Source organism: Kwoniella dejecticola, chromosome 8, assembly GCF_000512565.2.
Source record: "Kwoniella dejecticola CBS 10117 chromosome 8, complete sequence".
Classification (NCBI taxonomy): Eukaryota; Fungi; Basidiomycota; class Tremellomycetes; order Tremellales; family Cryptococcaceae; genus Kwoniella; species Kwoniella dejecticola.
The window spans coordinates 90,449-108,253 of NC_089308.1; the positions used below are offsets into that span (position 1 = coordinate 90,449).

A 17,805-nucleotide genomic window follows, 5' to 3' on the forward strand; every position below is an offset into this window, starting at 1 on the left:
CGGACGTCGGTGTGTCTGGTCTCAATCTAGCTGACCGAGATTGCGATTGCGGCGACGATGACACACAAGCGCTAAGAGAAGTACCGAGATGAAGAAGTAACACCGAGATGAGGTCAAACTCAGTAATTGCGTTGCCGATCGATTTCCCTCATTTACGCGAAGCTGGAACAATCAATCACATGGAACCGGCGATTGGCGGCCCGTGAACTCCACATACTCAGGTAAGGGGCACCCATAGTCAATGCAACCAAACTCTCTGTGCTATTCGCGGACGTCAAAAAGTGCACGGATTGGCAGCGGGTGATACAATGTCATTTATGCGGTACAACCAATACAATTAACTTGAGCAAGCCGCCAGCAATTTGACCTCATTCGCAACGGACAAAGCTTGCGCCATGGGTTGCACAAACGCCATACCGCTGCGATGTGATGCTACGTAATTATACAAAGTCTGCAACAAATCTGTCCATCGATCTAGTTTAGCGATATCGACCAGATCACTTCTTAACGTTGTTGAGGTTTGAAGCAGATCCGTCACAATCGATGCGATGTCATACAGCTTTTCAACCTGTGGAAAATGGCTTCCAATAAGCTGTGACCTTGTATCTGCATATACACTTGATTAGATACTCACGAATCCACAACCATGAGCTTCCAAGGCTTCCACATTTAATCGCCTGCAGATAAGAACAGTCGCACTGGCTACATCCACTACATAGCCAAGACCAAGCTCCTTGGATGATTCGTCTTCGGTGAGCCCGTGACCAGCCGCCAGCCGCCAGATCCGATTTCGCAACCATTGCCACGTAATCAGCAAATCGGCTTGCTGGACATCGCTGAGTCCGGTCAAAGCGATATCGCTGCCAAAGACTTGGGCTGGTGTACCACCAAGCGATCTGAGTATCGTCACGACTCTCTCTTTGGTGAGGCTAGTACATGTTGCTGCGTTGCATCTGCCATTCCAGCACGAGATGATGTCAGAATCGACAAATGAGAATAGCTTCGCCAGATGTAGCAACGTGCGTGAAGGAAGATCCTGGGTAGGTATCAAGCTTTTGAAGGACGGTGTGTGTAACGCTCCATGGAAGGTGATCGTACCGAATCGTTGCAAAGCGTACGCTCTGTAAAGACGTAGCATGAGCATACATTCATAGCAATTAGTGAATTTTCGTGGCAAAACTTACCGCTCTGTTATTCCCAATACCCAGAATAGGCGCATCCTTCGCCTCGCTTCATCCGCTTCAATTCCGACGTATGTCCGTATATCATCTAACTTCAAGAGCTCTCCAATGCCGATAGCCTCCTTGAGCCTCAACCTGGCTCCTTCTGCATGACCAAGCTCGAACATCGTTCCGAACAACATGTAGCTGGTAGTCGCGCTCTCTACACTCGCTTGCGAGGACCAGTCCCACTTCGACCTCAATCTTAACACTTCGTCCATCAAAGTCTTACTCTGTTTAGCTCTTGTAGTTCTCTGGGGCACCTCGTCGGGCTTCAGAGGGTGTATGAGTGACAGCGAACACATTGCTAATATAAGCGCAACGAAAGTTCGATTTTGGTGGGCTTCGACATCTGACAATCTCCCAAAGATGAAGGTGGGGGAGAATATGGGCATCATTGGATATATGCGCTCGAAGAAGATCTCTAATTGGGGCTTGATGAGGGTATCGAGGGTTAATGTGAGGACCGGAGAAACGTCTTCAGGCGGGTAGAAGGGCAAGTAGCTGGGTATTATAGGAGCGACGGTGGCGGGGCCGCCAAGGATGGAGAAATTGTTGTAGGTGAATGGCTGAGTATTGGTTTTGTTCGTCATCAAGGCATTTTGCGGAAACAAAGACAGGAAGTTGCCATCATCGAAGTCGACAGGGTCTTGCTGCGGTGGTATCTCTTCTAAAGCATTATCTGGTATCACAGAATTGGCATCAAGTGGGTCGAGCACCGGTGGTAATGCAGACTCGAGAAGCGACGTGTCCGCCGCTCCTGATAAGTCTTCGCTGAGAGGGGGGCATTTGTTGGCGGTCTCCGCGCATATTTCGTCCCACAAGCCTTCCAACACAAGACTTGTAGTGTCAGGGACATCCTTTTGCCAGTCCTGCACGGTCCATCCCGGAGTGCTGTTTGCTTGTAAAGTAATGTCCGAGCCTTGCCAGGTGTTGTCTATCCAGGAGTCAAATGGATCTTGCCTCGGCAGCCGGACTGGCGACGAAGAGCGGGATGTTCTGATGAAAGCGGACTTTTGTGATTTAGGTCTTTTCCGTCCTAGACTAAGGTATGGTCAAGTTTTAGCTGAAAGAGCGGAGTCCCAGCGTTCCTCCGATCTACTCACCGCGGTATCGGTCCTTTTGGCAAGACTGGGTTCAGGAAGGAACAGATAAAGTCTGATTTGGTGCACCTATCGCAAGGCTCTTGACCGTCACACTGAGGCATCGATCAGCGGGTCTGTGCCCTGCTGAAAGGTCAATAAAACTGATGACGGCTCACTTTGACCTTTCGGCTGTGACAAGAGTCACAAGCACGTTTAGTCGGCTTGGCTGGGCTGGCGGCGGCCGCAGTAGTCCCTAATCCTGGCATTTCTCCGTGTAAATATCGTTGTTGACACCTTCGTATGGCAGAAGGACCGATGAATGTCGATAGGAGAGTTCCAACAAGTATTTAGACGAGTTATATTTACAACTTCAAACAGTTGTGAGCGGAACTTTTTGGCTACATGATGGCAAAGAACCGGTCCGCTAGGTTCACTGACGGTAGGATTTTTGTCCGGTCATGTGGTACACTCAGCAACGTCATTCTTACGGTATTCCCAGAATATTCACCTGTTTTAGTCTTGTTCTTCTAGGAATAGCATGTCAAGTCAGAAGAGTTTCATGTGGTGACCCCACTCGGCGCAATGATAACACGTTGTTTTACGGCATCCACCTATTTCAGAGTAGCGCCGAGCGGCGAGCAGCAGCAGTGTCAGTTGCCTAGCGATGGCATTTCGGCGTCATTGGCGGATGCTTTGTCAGATAGCGATGTAAGGATGGGTATATAGGCAGATTGGCCGTCCCCATGGGCCACCGTCCAGTCTTCTCATCATCACTATTGCCGATACTATTCAGTCAGGATGGAACAGGAAAAGGTAGCACCTGCCGTCGCGGTCGCGAGGATCGATAATGAAACGCTCGAGCTCATTCAGAAAGCCCAGGAGGCCGATCTGGCGGATCACCAGTTGACGATTCGTCAGGCTTTGAGCAAGTACAAGAAAGCAGTCTTCTGGGCGATGCTCTTGTCCACTTCGCTTATCATGGAGGGGTAAGTGGCTCTCGGCCAGCAGAAAGACAGACATCCCAAGCTAATACTGGCATAACCCGCAGATTCGACCTGATCATCGTCAGTCGATCACGAAAGGAACTCAATGCCCCTTACTGACTGGCAGGCGTGTATAGATTACCTCGTTCTACGGTCAAACGCAGTTTCAGCAGCGTTTCGGAGAATTGCAACCCGATGGGACGAAGATTATCACTGGTAAATATGCTGCGCTTCAACTAGCTCGCGCACGAGAGTTCATAGCTCATCGCCTTCTGTTCTAGCTTCATGGCAGTCGATTCTCAGTAACATGTCCCTGGTGGGTCAACTGATAGGCTTGTCTGTCAACATGTGGGCGCAAGATCGATTTGGAGCGCGTCACACGATGATGTTCTTCATGGCGTGGATGACCGCTGCCATTTTCATTCCGGTGTTTGCATCAAGTCTACCAGTGCTCACAGTTGGCGAGATCATCTGTGGGATAAGTTGGGGAGTTTTCCGTGAGTTGCGAGCCCTGCGAGCCCACGTAGTAGGGCACCTTGTTGACTTATTATGATGGCATTCTGCTCAGAGACTCTGTCGACCTCCTTCGCGAGTGAAGTGGTGCCGACTGTGTTGCGTGCGTATGTCACCGCCTGGGTGTGCATGATGTGGGGAATGGGTAAGGCAGAGACACATATCACTGTCGACGCAGGAGGCTGACCGATCTTCCAGGTCAATTGATTGGTTCTGGCACCGTCCGTGGGGTGGTGAACGTCTCTGGAGATTGGGGTAAGCCATCCGCGTTGTCCACTCCTTGAGCTTGAGTTTACGAGGTCTCATCGGCACAGGATGGCGATTGCCCTTCTGCTTGCAATGGATATGGCCTGTGCCACTTTTCTTTGCGGCTTACTTCTCTCCCGAATCGCCTTGGAACGCTGTCAGAAGAAACAAGCAAGATCTTGCCAGGAAGTCCTTGAGACGGCTCCGTGACCAGTCAACCACAAGCGACAGCGATATCGACGCGACTCTAGCTTATATCACCCATATCACCAACCTCGAAATAGCAGAAACTGCGGGCGCTTCGATTTTCGAATGTTTCAGGGGAATCAATCGCAGAAGAACGGAAATAGTGGGTCGACTTGAATGATCACGCGCGATGCGCTGCAATCAGCTGACATGTTCATCTTTCACGTATTTTGCAGAACTGTGTCGTGTGGGCTGCACAGATTTTGTGCGGAAACGCAATACTGAACTACGCCGTAACCTTCCTTCAACAAGCTGGGTTCTCAGAAGTTCAATCATTCAACCTCAGTATCTCCTTGTCTGCCTGCTACCTGGTCGGCGGTGTCTTGTCTTGGTTCCTCATGGCAAGACTTGGTCGAGCCACTCTCTATATGGGTGGATTAGCTTTCATGTTCGTATGTCTGGTCACGAGTAAGTTACTTCTTTCAATCGAGGCCGTTTCACTGCGATGCTTATCGTCCATATTCGCAGTCGGCGCACTTGGATTCCGCAATAACAATCAAGCGAATCTAGCCATAGGAATCCTGCTTGTCGTGTCGACTCTGTGCAATATGACCACCGTCGGCCCGGTATGCTACCCTATCGTGGCCGAGACACCTTCAGGTAGACTTCGATATAAGACCTTGACCATCGGTCGATTCGTGTACAACCTTACGGGTATTTTCAGTAACTCCGTCACACCCCGAATGATCCAACCAACAGGTGAGCTTGTATTGCTCAGCTAACCCTCGCGCGACACAGCTGACGCCTTGTTTGCCAGCTTGGGGTTGGGGAGCTAAATGCGGTCTCTTCTACGCTGGGACGAACCTTCTTTGCAATATCTGGTGCTGGTTCAGGTTACCGGAAACGAAAGGCCGAGCTTTCGGCGAGATCGACATCTTATTCGAGAATCACGTTCCAGCACGGAAATTCAAGTACACAAAGGCTGATCAATTCGCACAAAGCGCTGAGGAGGTTCAACGGGTCGAGTCTAGCAAGAAGGCGGAGATACAACACAACGAGATAGTATAGTCACAGGTGTCTAACACGGATCAACCACCCCATGGGAATGGGTTCATTACGTATTCGGCGGATCTTGTGCGAGACAGGCTTGTAGGAGGCGAAAGCGCCGGTGTGTCAGAATCGACCAATATATAAAGAATTCGCAGAGATATGCACGTTGTGTCCCGTAGTCCCCTTGGATCTCCTTGACGTTGACAGAAACACAGAAACTGTCTCTTCGCAAGGAAGACGCTTTCTCTGTATAGGGAATCCAACAATGGAGTGCGGAATGCCTTTGTCACATTTCTGCTGCTTTACTCGGTGCACACGAAATGATTAACGGGCTGAGTCATACGATCTCGCGGTGTTTCACGAAGCCGTGTCAATTGGTCAAGAAATGCGATTGAGCTGTGTTAAGCCGTGAGATTCATTGGGGCGACCGGACCTGAGTGTGATTCGAGTAACAGATAGTGTAGGAGAAATGATCATACATCGTTGCATCTCCCTTTGTAGACTGCTCGCCTTATGTACAGCATGAGCAACAAGAACAGACAGACCGTGGGTCCAGGTAAGCTTTCAATCGCCAATCGGGGAACTCTATGACTGACCAGACTTCAGCCAGTGTGTTTGGCAGCGACGTGGTGATCGCACGGGGCTTTGTCCACATGGCCGGGGCGATAGGGGAGGATGGGAATGGCCAACTGATTCCAGGAAGCATCGCGGATAGGACGAAGGCAGCATTCAAAGTCATTGAAAAACGTTTAGCCTCTGTCGGTCTCGAACTTACAGACAGTGAGTCTGGCGCGAAGCTCAGCCACAACGATCTAGTGTCTGACACTGAAGGATCATATGCCAGTCGTACACATTACGATCTATCTTTCGAATTACCATAGAGACTTTGCGTCTTTCAACGCCGCGTACAGAGACGCTCTTCCAAAGACAGCCACGCCTCCGGCAAGAATCTGCATCGGAGTAGCGGATCTATACGAGGGCACTGATGTTGAGCTCTCAGCTGTAAGTGCATATGTCACAGGGATATCATACAACGATTCCGTTCACACGAGTACTGATGTCAGATTTTCAGATCGCTGTGACTAGGGATTGACTGACCGATGAGAAAGCTGCAACCACGCGCTTATCCAAGCTGTAAAGCGATAGCGAGCCCTAAGTATCGAATGTTTCGTTCTCCATTTATCAGGAATGTATTATAACTATGCAAATGGAGTTATTTTGATGACAAAAGTGATATGCATGGCATTTGGACGAATCCTTGTGACACTGAACGAGATTTGAAATGGCAGTACAAGAGAAGTTGAAGAAGCAGACTCAGAAGGAGACAGCCAGAACAACTAGACTGCAGCAAGAAGAAGAGCATATCCGAACCACATCGCACCGATCAGTTTATGACGATGCTAGAACAAGTCAGGTCAAAGCAAGAGTGATAAAAGCGTTCGTGGACAGAATCACCTGTGAATAATAGCGTGGGTACGCTCTAACCCCAGAGCCATCGATTGAATTTTCCGATCTTGGTGGTAGGGTCAGGTTCGTCCCGATTGTCGTCCATGTCCAGGTCAGTTCGGCCAGCATCAAGTGGGACTTCTCGGAGAGGTACCATAGGAGGTCGCTTGAAGAGTTTGTAGCCGACCAAAGCGACAACAAATATCGCGAAGGAGAAGTAGGCGAAGATGAAATTGGCGACGGACCAATGGCCTTTCATGAAGACACTGAAGCCGTTGGTGAGGAAAATGATCGAGTAGAAAAACAGTGACACAATCGAGTAGTAATATTGATGTTTTCTGAACCATGGTCTTTGGTCATCGGTGACTCCTTGAGCCTTCTGAGCGCGGCGGAATCTGATATAGATGATGTGGAATATACAGTAAATGAGCAAGTTGCCGGATCCGACAATGCTGGTGAGCCAGGTGAAGACCGTTAAGGAGTTGTTGGAAACAGACATGAAGGAGATCCAGGTTACTGCCCAGATGGCAAGCACGCAGAAAGTGGGGACACCTCGCCAAGTGAACCGCATGAACTTGGGGACCTTCCCATCGACGGCAAGGGAATAAAGCGATCGAGTGGAGGCGTAAAACAATTCGAGTGCGCAAGACCACGCGGAAGTCAAAAGGACCGCGTTGATGATGTGCGGTAGTACTGGGATGTTGAGCCGAGTCGCACCGATAACGAAGGGACTTGCGCCCGCACCCGGCTTATTGCTGCCAAGATCTCGATCGTTGGAGGGGACCAGAATGCCCACAGCCAGAACACCAAGGATGTAAAAAACTGCGAGTCGATAAATGACCCTTCTGAAGACCGATGGAAGTACACGACGAGGATTTCTAGCTTCACCGGCTGATAAGGCGATGTAGTCGGGACCCCCGAATGCGAAGGCTGCCTGTACAAATACTTTTGGGGGCTTTAGCATGGTCCGTAGGATAGCAGAGTGACAACTCACCCGACCAGAAACCAAGGAAGTGACCTGGAGAAAAAAAAAAAAAAAAAAAAACACCGGGGGGGTGGGGGCGGGAAACTCGACGTTAGCAGCCACTTGGTATCTCCAATGCATAAATGTAGGACCTACCTAGAGAGCCACCAGCGAGGTATTCATTGAATGGTCCCGGATTCTTCCAGTATCTGAAACCGAATGCGTCGTGTTGTGGATTGCCACCAACCATGACAATAACTGTACAACGGGATCAGCTTTTCTCGGTAAAGCAGTGACGGGACGGGGTCGCTCACAAGTAAATACGAGCAGACCAAGAATCAGTATGATCTTGAAAATGGAGAAGTAGAATTCCCCTTCGCCATAAATACGAACACCGAAGATATTGAAAGCGACAAGAGAGGTCGAAACGATCGCGACATAAACGCCTGTGCTCCAGGTAATAAGCGCACGATCATCGCGGCTTGTGGTATCGATGAGCCAATCGGCAGCGAGCTCACTCACCAGCATTTACCTTATCAGTCCAGAACTGAACGATGGTCGCCACAGCAGCCACTTCCCCGGCAGTGGACAAGGCGTTTGTACAGGTATAAAGCCAACCCAGTGCGAAACCCCATGCATCGTCGAGATAGGCGTGAGCGAAAACAACGAATGAGCCATCGACAGGAAGCCATACGACCATCTCGCCGACAGCATTGAAGGTTGACCAGACGAGCAGAGCATAAACAGCATAGCCGAGAAGAAGACCCAGTGGACCTGCCCGGGCCAATGCTGAACCGCTATCGGTTGACACATATAGTGTCAGCGGTATACTTTGTCGTACATGGGAAACCCAAAACATACCTTCCAACAAATAGACCAGTACCGATAGCTCCCGAGAAAGCCATCAATTGAATGTGTCTCGGCAATAAGTTTCGTTTGGTCATCTTCACATCGCCATGTAGACCACTGGTCCCGGCTTTTCCCCCGTCGACCTCGACAACATCATGGGAGGTATCGACACCGAATGCACCTTTGGAATCGGTGGTTTCGATATCTTTGCTCGTGTAACTCTGAGGCATCACCTCGATTTCTGGAGTGCGCGACATTGTGTGTGCTAGTAGCTGAGGAGTTTGTGTATCATCTCACACGAAGCGTTGTGCCGCTTATATGTGCTTCTGTTTTACAGCGTTTCATCAAGCGGATGACACTCCTTGAGCTGGGTCAGATCCTTGAATGTACTTGAAATAACTATTTGAAGGCTACTCCTCAACAGCTTGATGTCATTTAATGGGATCTGAGCTGCGTCCGATCAGATCTGTCAATCATGTGATAAGCGTGAGATTCTGACACTTGGGCCGAGTCACCTTAGCCGAGTCAGTGCTCACAATGAAGAGTGTGAATCCCTGGCTGATCTGTTGTTCCGCTTCGAGGAATTAACCGGCGTTCGGGATCCGCGTCGGATAGTAGAGATTATTTCGATATACTCTACAAATAGCTGCAAGCTCATGGCACCACTAGTTGAACCGTCACCATAACTCCTTTTCAAACGACGACTTGCGCAACAACTTCATCAGCTCAGCGTTCAGTATAACCAGTCATCACTACAATGGCCGGACGACCTCAATCACTCGATGAGAATGTCTTCTGCATTGCCGATCTTATCGAGCACAGTCAACGACGTTTGTCAAAGACAGCTTTTGAATACATAGGAGGCGGAGCGATGGACATGATAACGTATGCATCATTTCGAGCTGTTCGTCACATGAAGCTGGCACTGACTAGCAAATCGCGACTCGTATGTAGGACACAAGATAATTGCAATTCGTTCAATCGATATCGCTTACTCCCTCGAGTCATGAAAGATGTCCGACATGTGGATCCTTCATCAAAATGTTGGGGGAAGAAGGTAAACAGTTGTTTCCACTGCTTGGATCATCTGGCTGAACTATTTTTGACGTAGACTGCGTTCCCGTTGGGATTTTCGCCGACCGGACTGCATGGAGTCGCGCATAAAGACCGGGAACTGGGCGTGTCTCGAGCGGCATCTAAGGCAAATACTCCAATGTGTTTGTCCAGTTGGGCCAACTCTTCCATCGAGCACGTCGTTGCCCAAGACACCCAGCATACCGGAGTCTATGCGATGCAGTTGAGTGTCGTGGAAGATCCCGAAGCAAACTTGTACACCATCAGGAAGGCTGAGGGTGAGTTCCAATGTGATCGGAGTGGAAGGACGGCTGACGATGTACGGTCATCTCATTTGCTAGCCGCCGGATGCAAAGCTCTCTGGGTGACATGTGACTTGCCCATTCTGGGACGTCGACTGAACGAGTTCAAGAATAAATTCAGCATTCCACAAGGTCTTACTGTACCGAACCTTCCCCCAGACGTTGACTTTCGGGATACCGGGAAGAGCTCCAGAATGGGATACGATCGAGGTATGACATGGGACAGAGTTCGATGGTTCAAGCAACACACCAAAATGGAAGTGTGGCTGAAAGGCAGTATGTAATACATCGACTATCACACGAAGGGTTGATCTGATGCACTTTGGACAGTCATGGACCCTGAGGATGCCAGATTGGCAGTAGAAGCTGGAGCCGATGGTATCATCGTGTCCAACCACGGAGGAAGGCAACTGGACGGCATCTCTTCCACTCTTTCTGCTCTCCCGGGTGTTGTGGAAGCGGTCAACAAAAGGGTGCCAATTCATTTCGATGGCGGTATCAGACGGGGTACCGATATTTTCAAGGCGCTGGCACTGGGTGCTGATTTCTGCTTTGTTGGGAGAATAGCACTTTGGGGTTTGGGGGTATGTACCGTGCAGTCTTAATGGAAGAATCCGTGCTGACATCTTCGACCCCTTTGCTATAACAGTACAACGGTGAGGCTGGTGTAGCCCTAGCTCTGAAGCTGCTTTACGACGAGTTCTACGCTACGATGACAATGGTCGGAGTTAACAAAGTCAAGGACATCGGTCCACAACATCTGGCTTGGGTGGCGGCCGATGGATCTTTGGTCAGACTGGCAGATAAGAAAGGTCATCATGGGCAACGTGATGGACAGCTGTCGAGGGCTCTAGCTAAGCTTTAATTTAAGGATTGTTGCAGTCATGCATCGAGATATGTGTCGTTCTGATTAAGGCTTAGTGATAAGGTGCAGAATCACCGGATTGGTTATAGTGAAGCAGAAGCAGTGGACAAAGCGTGTGATCAGCCACTGATTACTAATCATTCTATTCTGCAGTGTAGCATGCTGGCTTTGCTGTGCCAATACAGTTCGAAGTGTATGGCTCCCTTCATTTCACCCAGCCCAACTCCAGCGGTGTGGAGCTGATGGCCAGGATCGAGAGTTTTGCAATGATGGCTTTGTAGCGGAGGTATCAGCGATGTTGTTCAACTCATCTTAGCTACGCCTCGGTCCGACAAAGAAGCTTCGGAAGAATTCATATCAGCATTATTTGATTAGAACACCGCTCTTTTGGAACAGAGGTTGAGCGGTGTGATAGATGGATGACCGATGCTGTGATCCAATTGGTAGGTTGTAGATCCAGGCACGAGTTGATAACTCAGCCCCATGAATCGGATAATTCTTGACATATCGGCTCAAAGTCCTAGTCTGACTCGGCCCATTGTAGCACGACATGTCATCGTTCAACGTCTCGCAACCTGGTTCAAACGATATAACTGAAAAGGCTGAAGTCATTCATTGTGCTATGCAACCGCAAATCATATAGCTCCTCAACAAGATGTCTTCTCTCGATTTGACTGTCGCTATCACTATTGGCTTACCGCCAGCCAGCGTGGAGGGGGTGAAAACCCGTTTCAAGAAGGTGTACTATCATCCAGACGGGAAGGTCGACCCATCTGTCTTCCCAGAGATCCAAGTCTGGCTACCTCATTATAAGGGTCTACCAGAATCCGTGAAGTCTTTAGATGATCTGCCAGCTCTTCAACACATCCAGCTGATCAGCGCGGGAGCGGACAAAGTCTTGGCTACCCCGCAATTGAAGGCATATTCCGGGAAGGTCACTTTATCCACCGCGAGCGGTATTCATGTTTTATCTATACCAAACTACGTGGTTGCTCAAGTGATCAACATCTACAACCAGATTCCAAGACAGATTGCTCTGGGTAGAGTGAGTACAGGTGCATCGATGACAAGCATCGGCTGACATCGACGATATCTGTAGGAGCGAAAGGGTTGGGCCGAGGCGGACGAGGTCGATCAAAGTGGAGAACCGGTATTCTACAATCGAAGAACTCTTGGAAAGACAGCAGGATTACTAGTAAGCAGTAATCGAAATGGGCCTCGCAATCCCCACTGACGCGTTGTCAAAGGGGTACGGTGCTCTCGGCCGCGAATCGGCAAGACTGTTAAAGTCATTCGGTGTGAAAATCATCGCTGCTAATACGTCTGGAAAAGCGACCCCTCAGGAAACTGTGAGCAAAATCAGCTTTTCACAAGTACTGTTCACTGACCCTATATGATGGCAGTATGTCATCCCTGGTACCGGAGATCCCGATGGTGAGCTCATTGCACAGACACGATGATGCAAGCGTAGCTTGCAGCTGACATACAGCCCACCCCAGGCTCCATACCCTCCAAGTATTACTCAACCAAAGATCCAAAGGCTGTGGAAGAGTTTTTACAGCAGTCCGACATCCTTATTTCCAGCTTGCCCAACACCAAAGCGACTGCTTACTTCCTTGACGCCCATAAGCTTTGTAAGTCAGGCCACACATCGCAAGGAAGCTCGGCTAATGATGAGGTAGCTCTATTGCCCAAAGGAGGAGTGTATATCAACGTTGGAAGAGGAAATGTTATTGCCTCTGGTGAGTCTCGTCTGACCAGTACAAGCGTGAACACTGCTGACCATAATGACCACCAACAGACGAACTCAAGAAGGCGTTAGACGTTCCAGGTCATCTGCTTGGAGCCGCTATCGATGTCACCGACCCAGAGCCACTGCCCGATAACCACCCTTTATGGTCGCACCCAAAGCTCCTGATCACTCCTCATCTCTCTGGAGACACCGAAAACGAGCTCGGCATCGCGGCAGATATTTTAGTTGCAAACGCGGAGAGGTTAGTCGCTGGAAAGAAGGTGTATAATCAAGTAGAATTTGGGCGAGGCTATTAAAGGAGTCTGATATCTTCATATGCATACGACAATGTTCCGTACACAGCTTTTTGATCCATCTTGTCCGATACGCAGTCGTTCGTCAAGTGACGGTGTTTCGCTCAGAGTGTGTTGTGCTGCAGATGTCTGCGCAGGTTCCAGCAGATGACGGGATTCTGGCACTGAGTGCTCGTTGGTCATCTTCGACTGACCTTTCATCAAGCTTCATAACGAAGTCAACAATAGCGTGAACTCCGCTGAAGGCGTCATACAAAGGGAAGAGAGCGTCATCGTTTTCGAGAGCGGTCAAATCCGAAATCCAGTGACTCATGCCATAAACCCACCTGGCAACATCTCTAACTCGACTGTTCCTCTGTTGTTCTTACGTTCATTGATGCTTAGCGACTATAACGTGCGCTGGTGCGGATTTCTTGACGACAGCCCATCCTGGCCAGACATAAATGACGCTCTTCCTCGGTGCTCTCATCTCATTCGCAGCTCTGCTCCTTGCTTGCGCCCCACAGCAGACGCAACAGCCTTTCAAGTCTGGTCGCAGTCCGTCGCTCCTATCGCCCCGCTTGCATCAGAGAATAGACAAGTTGAGGATCAAGTGGGGTGTGAAGGGTCTCACAATCGCTTTGGCTGCATCACCGAATTCGACAGTCCGCAGCGCAGAGCACCTTTCGGATGATTGGACTTTGGAGACACTAGGTTTTGGACAGGCTGATAAGTATGATAATGAAGTGGACGGAGATGTGCGTACTTTCCAATGACCATTTATGCTTTTGAGCTACCATGCGCATGCTCAGATGATGCGTAGACCCTGTTCGCTATAGCTTCGAACTCGAAGGTTTTCAACGCGTTATCTTTAGGATTATTGATCCATAACAACACAATCTTGTCCAGCGGGGCGAAATTGGAATGGACTACCAAAGTGAAAGACATATTACATGAATGGAAATTGCAGGACCGATATGCTTCGGATCATGTTGACTTACTGGACCTGGGTAGTGAGTAGACAGATCAATGGTGTAATTCTCGCTTGATCAATCTGATACGGCTTGCACATCTGCGATAGCTATGAGATCAGGAATGCCGAGACATGATTATGCGCATGGGTGAGTGGACTGTCCAGCTTCTCACACAAGCAGCAGCAGCAGGAAATAATCTGACACCAGTTATCGCCAGGGGGATATCACCTGTAGACTTGATTGCGGGAATGCGACACTTGAAAGCATCCACTGAGATGAGGCGGGATTTCCAATACAACAACCATCATTATATCACCATGGGCTTGATCATCGAACGTGTCTCCGGACTGACTTTGCCCGAATACGTGCAGCAGCACATCTTCGATCCCGTAGGTCTGAAGAGTGCAACCTATAATTCCACTCATGCCGCAGTTTCGGGACACAGAAGTGATGGTTTCATGAACACCTTGCCAAATTTGGAGTTCTGTAAGAAGGATATCCTAGCAGGAGCCGATCAATTGGATAGCAGATGTCTTGGGGTTCAGGGATGCTTGGATTGGTGGACTGAGACCGATGGACTATTCGAAGCTGGTGCAGGGGGTATCCTATTGTCAGCCATTGACATGGTGAGTGTTCATTCAGCTGGATTGCAGGCGATGGTGTATTGAATAGCTAAGATAGATGATCAGAAAAAATGGGTGCAAGAGTTGCTGAACCCGACCGTCCTTCCGCCATCGATCGTCAAGGAAGTGACAACGGCACATACTGTCACGGATGGCAAACCTACTTTGCCCCATTATGGGATCAATGGCTATGGGATTGGGCAGGTCATGTACTCCTACAGAGGATTTAAGATTGAAGGTCATACAGGCAGCGTACCAGGGCAGATGTCAACCATGACCAGGGTACCTGAACTAGGGTTCGGCTTCATGTTAGCTGTGAATCAAGACAACTTTGGTTCGTTCGTCAATAACATCATCCAGAACGAAATCTTGGATGAGATACTAGAGGTCAAGGAATGGGATCTGGTCGACTGGGAGAAGATGCTTGGTCTGCGATTGCTGGAACAACTTGGCGACGCAACGAAAGTGGAGAAGCCACGTCATCCCAAAGTCCCTAAACATCTGGATATAGCAAAGTTGAATGGACATTACCATCATAAAGCATACGGGGCATGGGATCTAGTCAAAGTCGAAAATCCAGCTTCAACGGAAGGAGGAAAGGATGGTTCAGCCCGGATCGTTGAAACCGTCTACCCAAAAATCAATATCACTGGCCCAATCTACTTGGCGGAAGTAGATAAGATCTTCGTATCGCACCTTGTCTTCTTCCACTTTGATGATAACCTCTTCAATTGGACAACCGTATTGCAGAAGAACAGCTATAACAGCGAAAACGAAGTATCGGGAAAGATCACCAATGTTCAGCAGACGGGAACGGCCGTATTCACAGAACGAGGCGTGGGCATGTATGGAGATTATTGGGGATCAGGGGCGGCGGTAGGACCTGCGGTAATCGATCAGCACGATGTCAAGGGCAGCTCCGAAGTTTGGTACGAGAGGACATAAGTTCCTGATGCCGCTGATTTCAGACTGAGTCTTGCCTTTCTTGGCTTTGACGATATTGTAACATAAAAGACGATGTATAGCCCTCGTTTCGGATCAAAGAGTACAAAAAGAGATACAACCCAACACCTAAATGTCAACATCTTACATGACAAACCAACACATACAACATAATCTGAAACCAAAGCTAGATGACGGGTCCATTGACATCAGTCGGACCGGACGGAGGGACATCATGTTGACCTGTATCCTGGTGGAGATTCGAAGAACCTCCAGTGGCGTCAGACATCAATTGACGCAGTAACCTGGAGTCTACATGTACGGAGGATTGACCATTGTCCAGTGCTAGAAGCAAGCCCCACACATTCTTGACTACTCCTGTGGGCTCACTATTTGTCTGTGTAAGCCTTTGTGGGATGTCTGAAGCAGGTAATAACATCAGTCAGAGGCGAACAGTCGGATTAATGCGAATACCACGACATACCTGTATGCGTTTGCCCAGAGTCCAAGTCGCGCATCTGACCTATAGGTGACAGCTCTGAGCTCAATGAGGCTATCCATTGCGATATTGGATCGTTGTCGGGGTCGGGCACGGTATTTGGGTGATTAATGTTGGCGCCTTCAAAAAGGTCTTGCAACCCTTGTGATGTCTGAGTTGGACCGTTCGTATTAGACGTTACGGGTATGATATTCGACAAGCTAGATCCAGCAGGCTGACCCATCGAGTAATCGAAATGAAGTGGCTCCAAGGGGTTGACAGAGTTGATTTGAGGATCGTTGGCGATGTCGGGAAAAGCCCAGTTGAGGAGAACGTCTGTCGACTCGCTTTCAGCTGATGTCTCTCCAAAAGGACTGTTGTTCAGTTGGTCGTCATTCGTCACCTCGTTGCCGCCAGCGTTTGGGTCTAATTCATTGGGAACATCAGTACACGGCTACCCCAAAGAATGCCAGAGGACGTTAAAGTGACGCAAAGGCTGCTTGAGTGGGATGATGCCATGGACCAGACTCACCCCTTTGATCTATAGTGGTTTTCAAGTATTTCCTGCTACGGTTCCTACAAGCCAAGGGGCTCCTTCCGGGGAGATGGTCTGCTATAGTTGTCCATTTGGGCCCATGCTCTTCGAATAGCTGCAACAACAGTGCATCCTCCAAGCTTGCCCAAGGTTTCTTCGGGGTGAGCTTGGGATCCAGCACATCTCGCCAACGCTTGGAGACCTGATCGTCCTTCCGCCCCGGTATACGTAGAGCTATAAGGTGCACATTGACCGTCGGTTTGTGCCCTGACCGAGTGCGTATGAACGGCAGGGGTGACTCACCAATGTCCTTCCACTGGGGACCAAGCTCATCGTACAGGTTCTTCAACTTCTCATCCTCTTCTGTTGTCCATTTGCCCTTCCGCAAGTTGGGATCCAAGGAGTGGAACCACCTCTTCCGGCAATCCTGTGGTTCATTCGACATCAGCGGACTGGGTTATTGTTGACTGTACCTGGCTGTCACAGGCCGTGTCGGGGCAGAGGTGAGGTAGGGTGATGATGCGGTTGGCTCACCTTATTAGTCCGGTTTCCTCCTACTGCCTTGGATATTTTACCCCAGGCTGAGCCTGGTCCTCGAGAAGAACCATACTGTTTGACGGAAGCAATGAGGGCTGAGTCTTCCTGTTCAGTCCAAGGTCGTCTCACAGTCGGAACCTTTAGATCGGATGAAGAGGAAGCGATCGGACCATTGGGTATTAGGTTGATATTCGTCATCATTGTAGCTCATACGCGACCTATTTCGGGGAACGTCAACGAACACGCCGGTCGGTCCGCTTGAGCAAGGCTCACTTCCGAAGATAGGGACGAAAGGATCGGTGTCAAGATGCTGACTGTGACAGGGGTACCAAATTGGGGAGGATGGCGTTCTATCGAAACAAGTTCGTCAAGGCCAAGTGAAGGAGAGCTGATGACTAATAGGATGCCCGTTCTTCAAGCTTAGCTGAATCATTGACATGGCTCTCACTAAGCGATACGGGAATGCCATTATTGTTCATGATGGATACGATATTCGTCAAGGGCACAGGGGGTGGAGAGCAAGGATACGAATACATCATGTTATCCAGAAATCCAGACAAGCAGTTGGGGATCGCATGAATAGCAGAATGCTAATCTCGAGCGTTAACATTTTTTGGTTCCGCTAATGCACGCATTAGAAAATCACCATCAGATTGTATTGGTGAGCATCTTGGGCTGTGTCAAAATCTAGGGATAACAGAACTGGGCCGTGTCGGAAAAGAGATCTGCGGGGGAGATTACAGCGCTCAGCACCCAATCACACAGCCCTCTATCTGTCCAGCATCAACTTGAAATATCGCACCGATCCCTTTACTCATGTCGATCGCATAGTGGCAATGACCTAAGAATAATCAAATGCAGGATTGCTCAATCATAGTTGTGCATTCCACCGAGTCTTAGAGATTACT

At 49.3% G+C, this 17,805-nt stretch overlaps 8 protein-coding genes across 8 annotated transcripts; 5 read left to right on the forward strand and 3 right to left on the reverse strand.

Moving 5' to 3' along the window:
• Positions 1-337: 337 nt before the first annotated feature.
• Positions 338-2,571, reverse strand: I303_106363 (uncharacterized protein; the record flags this gene model as incomplete). The annotated part of the gene is made up of 5 exons (XM_018411639.1): positions 338-568; positions 635-1,121; positions 1,185-2,264; positions 2,327-2,418; positions 2,482-2,571. 5 exons carry the CDS (start codon positions 2,569-2,571, stop codon positions 338-340), a joined length of 1,980 nt encoding a protein of 659 aa, XP_018259451.1.
• A 532-nt stretch (positions 2,572-3,103) lies between these two features.
• On the forward strand, positions 3,104-5,301 carry I303_106364 (uncharacterized protein; the record flags this gene model as incomplete). Its single annotated transcript, XM_018411638.1, has 10 exons — positions 3,104-3,291; positions 3,354-3,369; positions 3,426-3,504; positions 3,570-3,785; positions 3,857-3,946; positions 4,000-4,056; positions 4,116-4,396; positions 4,470-4,701; positions 4,762-4,992; positions 5,051-5,301. The coding sequence occupies 10 exons, from the start codon at positions 3,104-3,106 to the stop codon at positions 5,299-5,301; spliced, it is 1,641 nt and encodes a 546-aa protein (XP_018259450.1).
• A 569-nt stretch (positions 5,302-5,870) lies between these two features.
• Positions 5,871-6,376, forward strand: I303_106365 (uncharacterized protein; the record flags this gene model as incomplete). The annotated part of the gene is made up of 3 exons (XM_018411637.1): positions 5,871-6,063; positions 6,128-6,285; positions 6,356-6,376. The coding sequence occupies 3 exons, from the start codon at positions 5,871-5,873 to the stop codon at positions 6,374-6,376; spliced, it is 372 nt and encodes a 123-aa protein (XP_018259449.1).
• Positions 6,377-6,763: 387 nt separating this feature from the next.
• I303_106366 (uncharacterized protein) lies at positions 6,764-8,799 on the reverse strand (the record flags this gene model as incomplete). Its single annotated transcript, XM_018411636.1, has 6 exons — positions 6,764-7,674; positions 7,724-7,747; positions 7,850-7,951; positions 8,008-8,139; positions 8,216-8,490; positions 8,555-8,799. The coding sequence occupies 6 exons, from the start codon at positions 8,797-8,799 to the stop codon at positions 6,764-6,766; spliced, it is 1,689 nt and encodes a 562-aa protein (XP_018259448.1).
• Positions 8,800-9,299: 500 nt separating this feature from the next.
• I303_106367 (uncharacterized protein) lies at positions 9,300-10,783 on the forward strand (the record flags this gene model as incomplete). The annotated part of the gene is made up of 6 exons (XM_018411635.1): positions 9,300-9,427; positions 9,497-9,599; positions 9,654-9,894; positions 9,958-10,194; positions 10,249-10,502; positions 10,568-10,783. 6 exons carry the CDS (start codon positions 9,300-9,302, stop codon positions 10,781-10,783), a joined length of 1,179 nt encoding a protein of 392 aa, XP_018259447.1.
• Positions 10,784-11,438: 655 nt separating this feature from the next.
• I303_106368 (uncharacterized protein) lies at positions 11,439-12,832 on the forward strand (the record flags this gene model as incomplete). The annotated part of the gene is made up of 7 exons (XM_018411634.1): positions 11,439-11,828; positions 11,883-11,978; positions 12,031-12,132; positions 12,187-12,217; positions 12,283-12,417; positions 12,466-12,525; positions 12,585-12,832. 7 exons carry the CDS (start codon positions 11,439-11,441, stop codon positions 12,830-12,832), a joined length of 1,062 nt encoding a protein of 353 aa, XP_018259446.1.
• A 440-nt stretch (positions 12,833-13,272) lies between these two features.
• I303_106369 (uncharacterized protein) lies at positions 13,273-15,350 on the forward strand (the record flags this gene model as incomplete). Its single annotated transcript, XM_065969360.1, has 5 exons — positions 13,273-13,566; positions 13,632-13,821; positions 13,890-13,929; positions 14,000-14,408; positions 14,472-15,350. The coding sequence occupies 5 exons, from the start codon at positions 13,273-13,275 to the stop codon at positions 15,348-15,350; spliced, it is 1,812 nt and encodes a 603-aa protein (XP_065825432.1).
• Positions 15,351-15,808: 458 nt separating this feature from the next.
• I303_106370 (uncharacterized protein) lies at positions 15,809-17,095 on the reverse strand (the record flags this gene model as incomplete). The annotated part of the gene is made up of 4 exons (XM_018411632.1): positions 15,809-16,251; positions 16,358-16,594; positions 16,664-16,787; positions 16,895-17,095. The coding sequence occupies 4 exons, from the start codon at positions 17,093-17,095 to the stop codon at positions 15,809-15,811; spliced, it is 1,005 nt and encodes a 334-aa protein (XP_018259444.1).
• Positions 17,096-17,805: the final 710 nt, after the last annotated feature.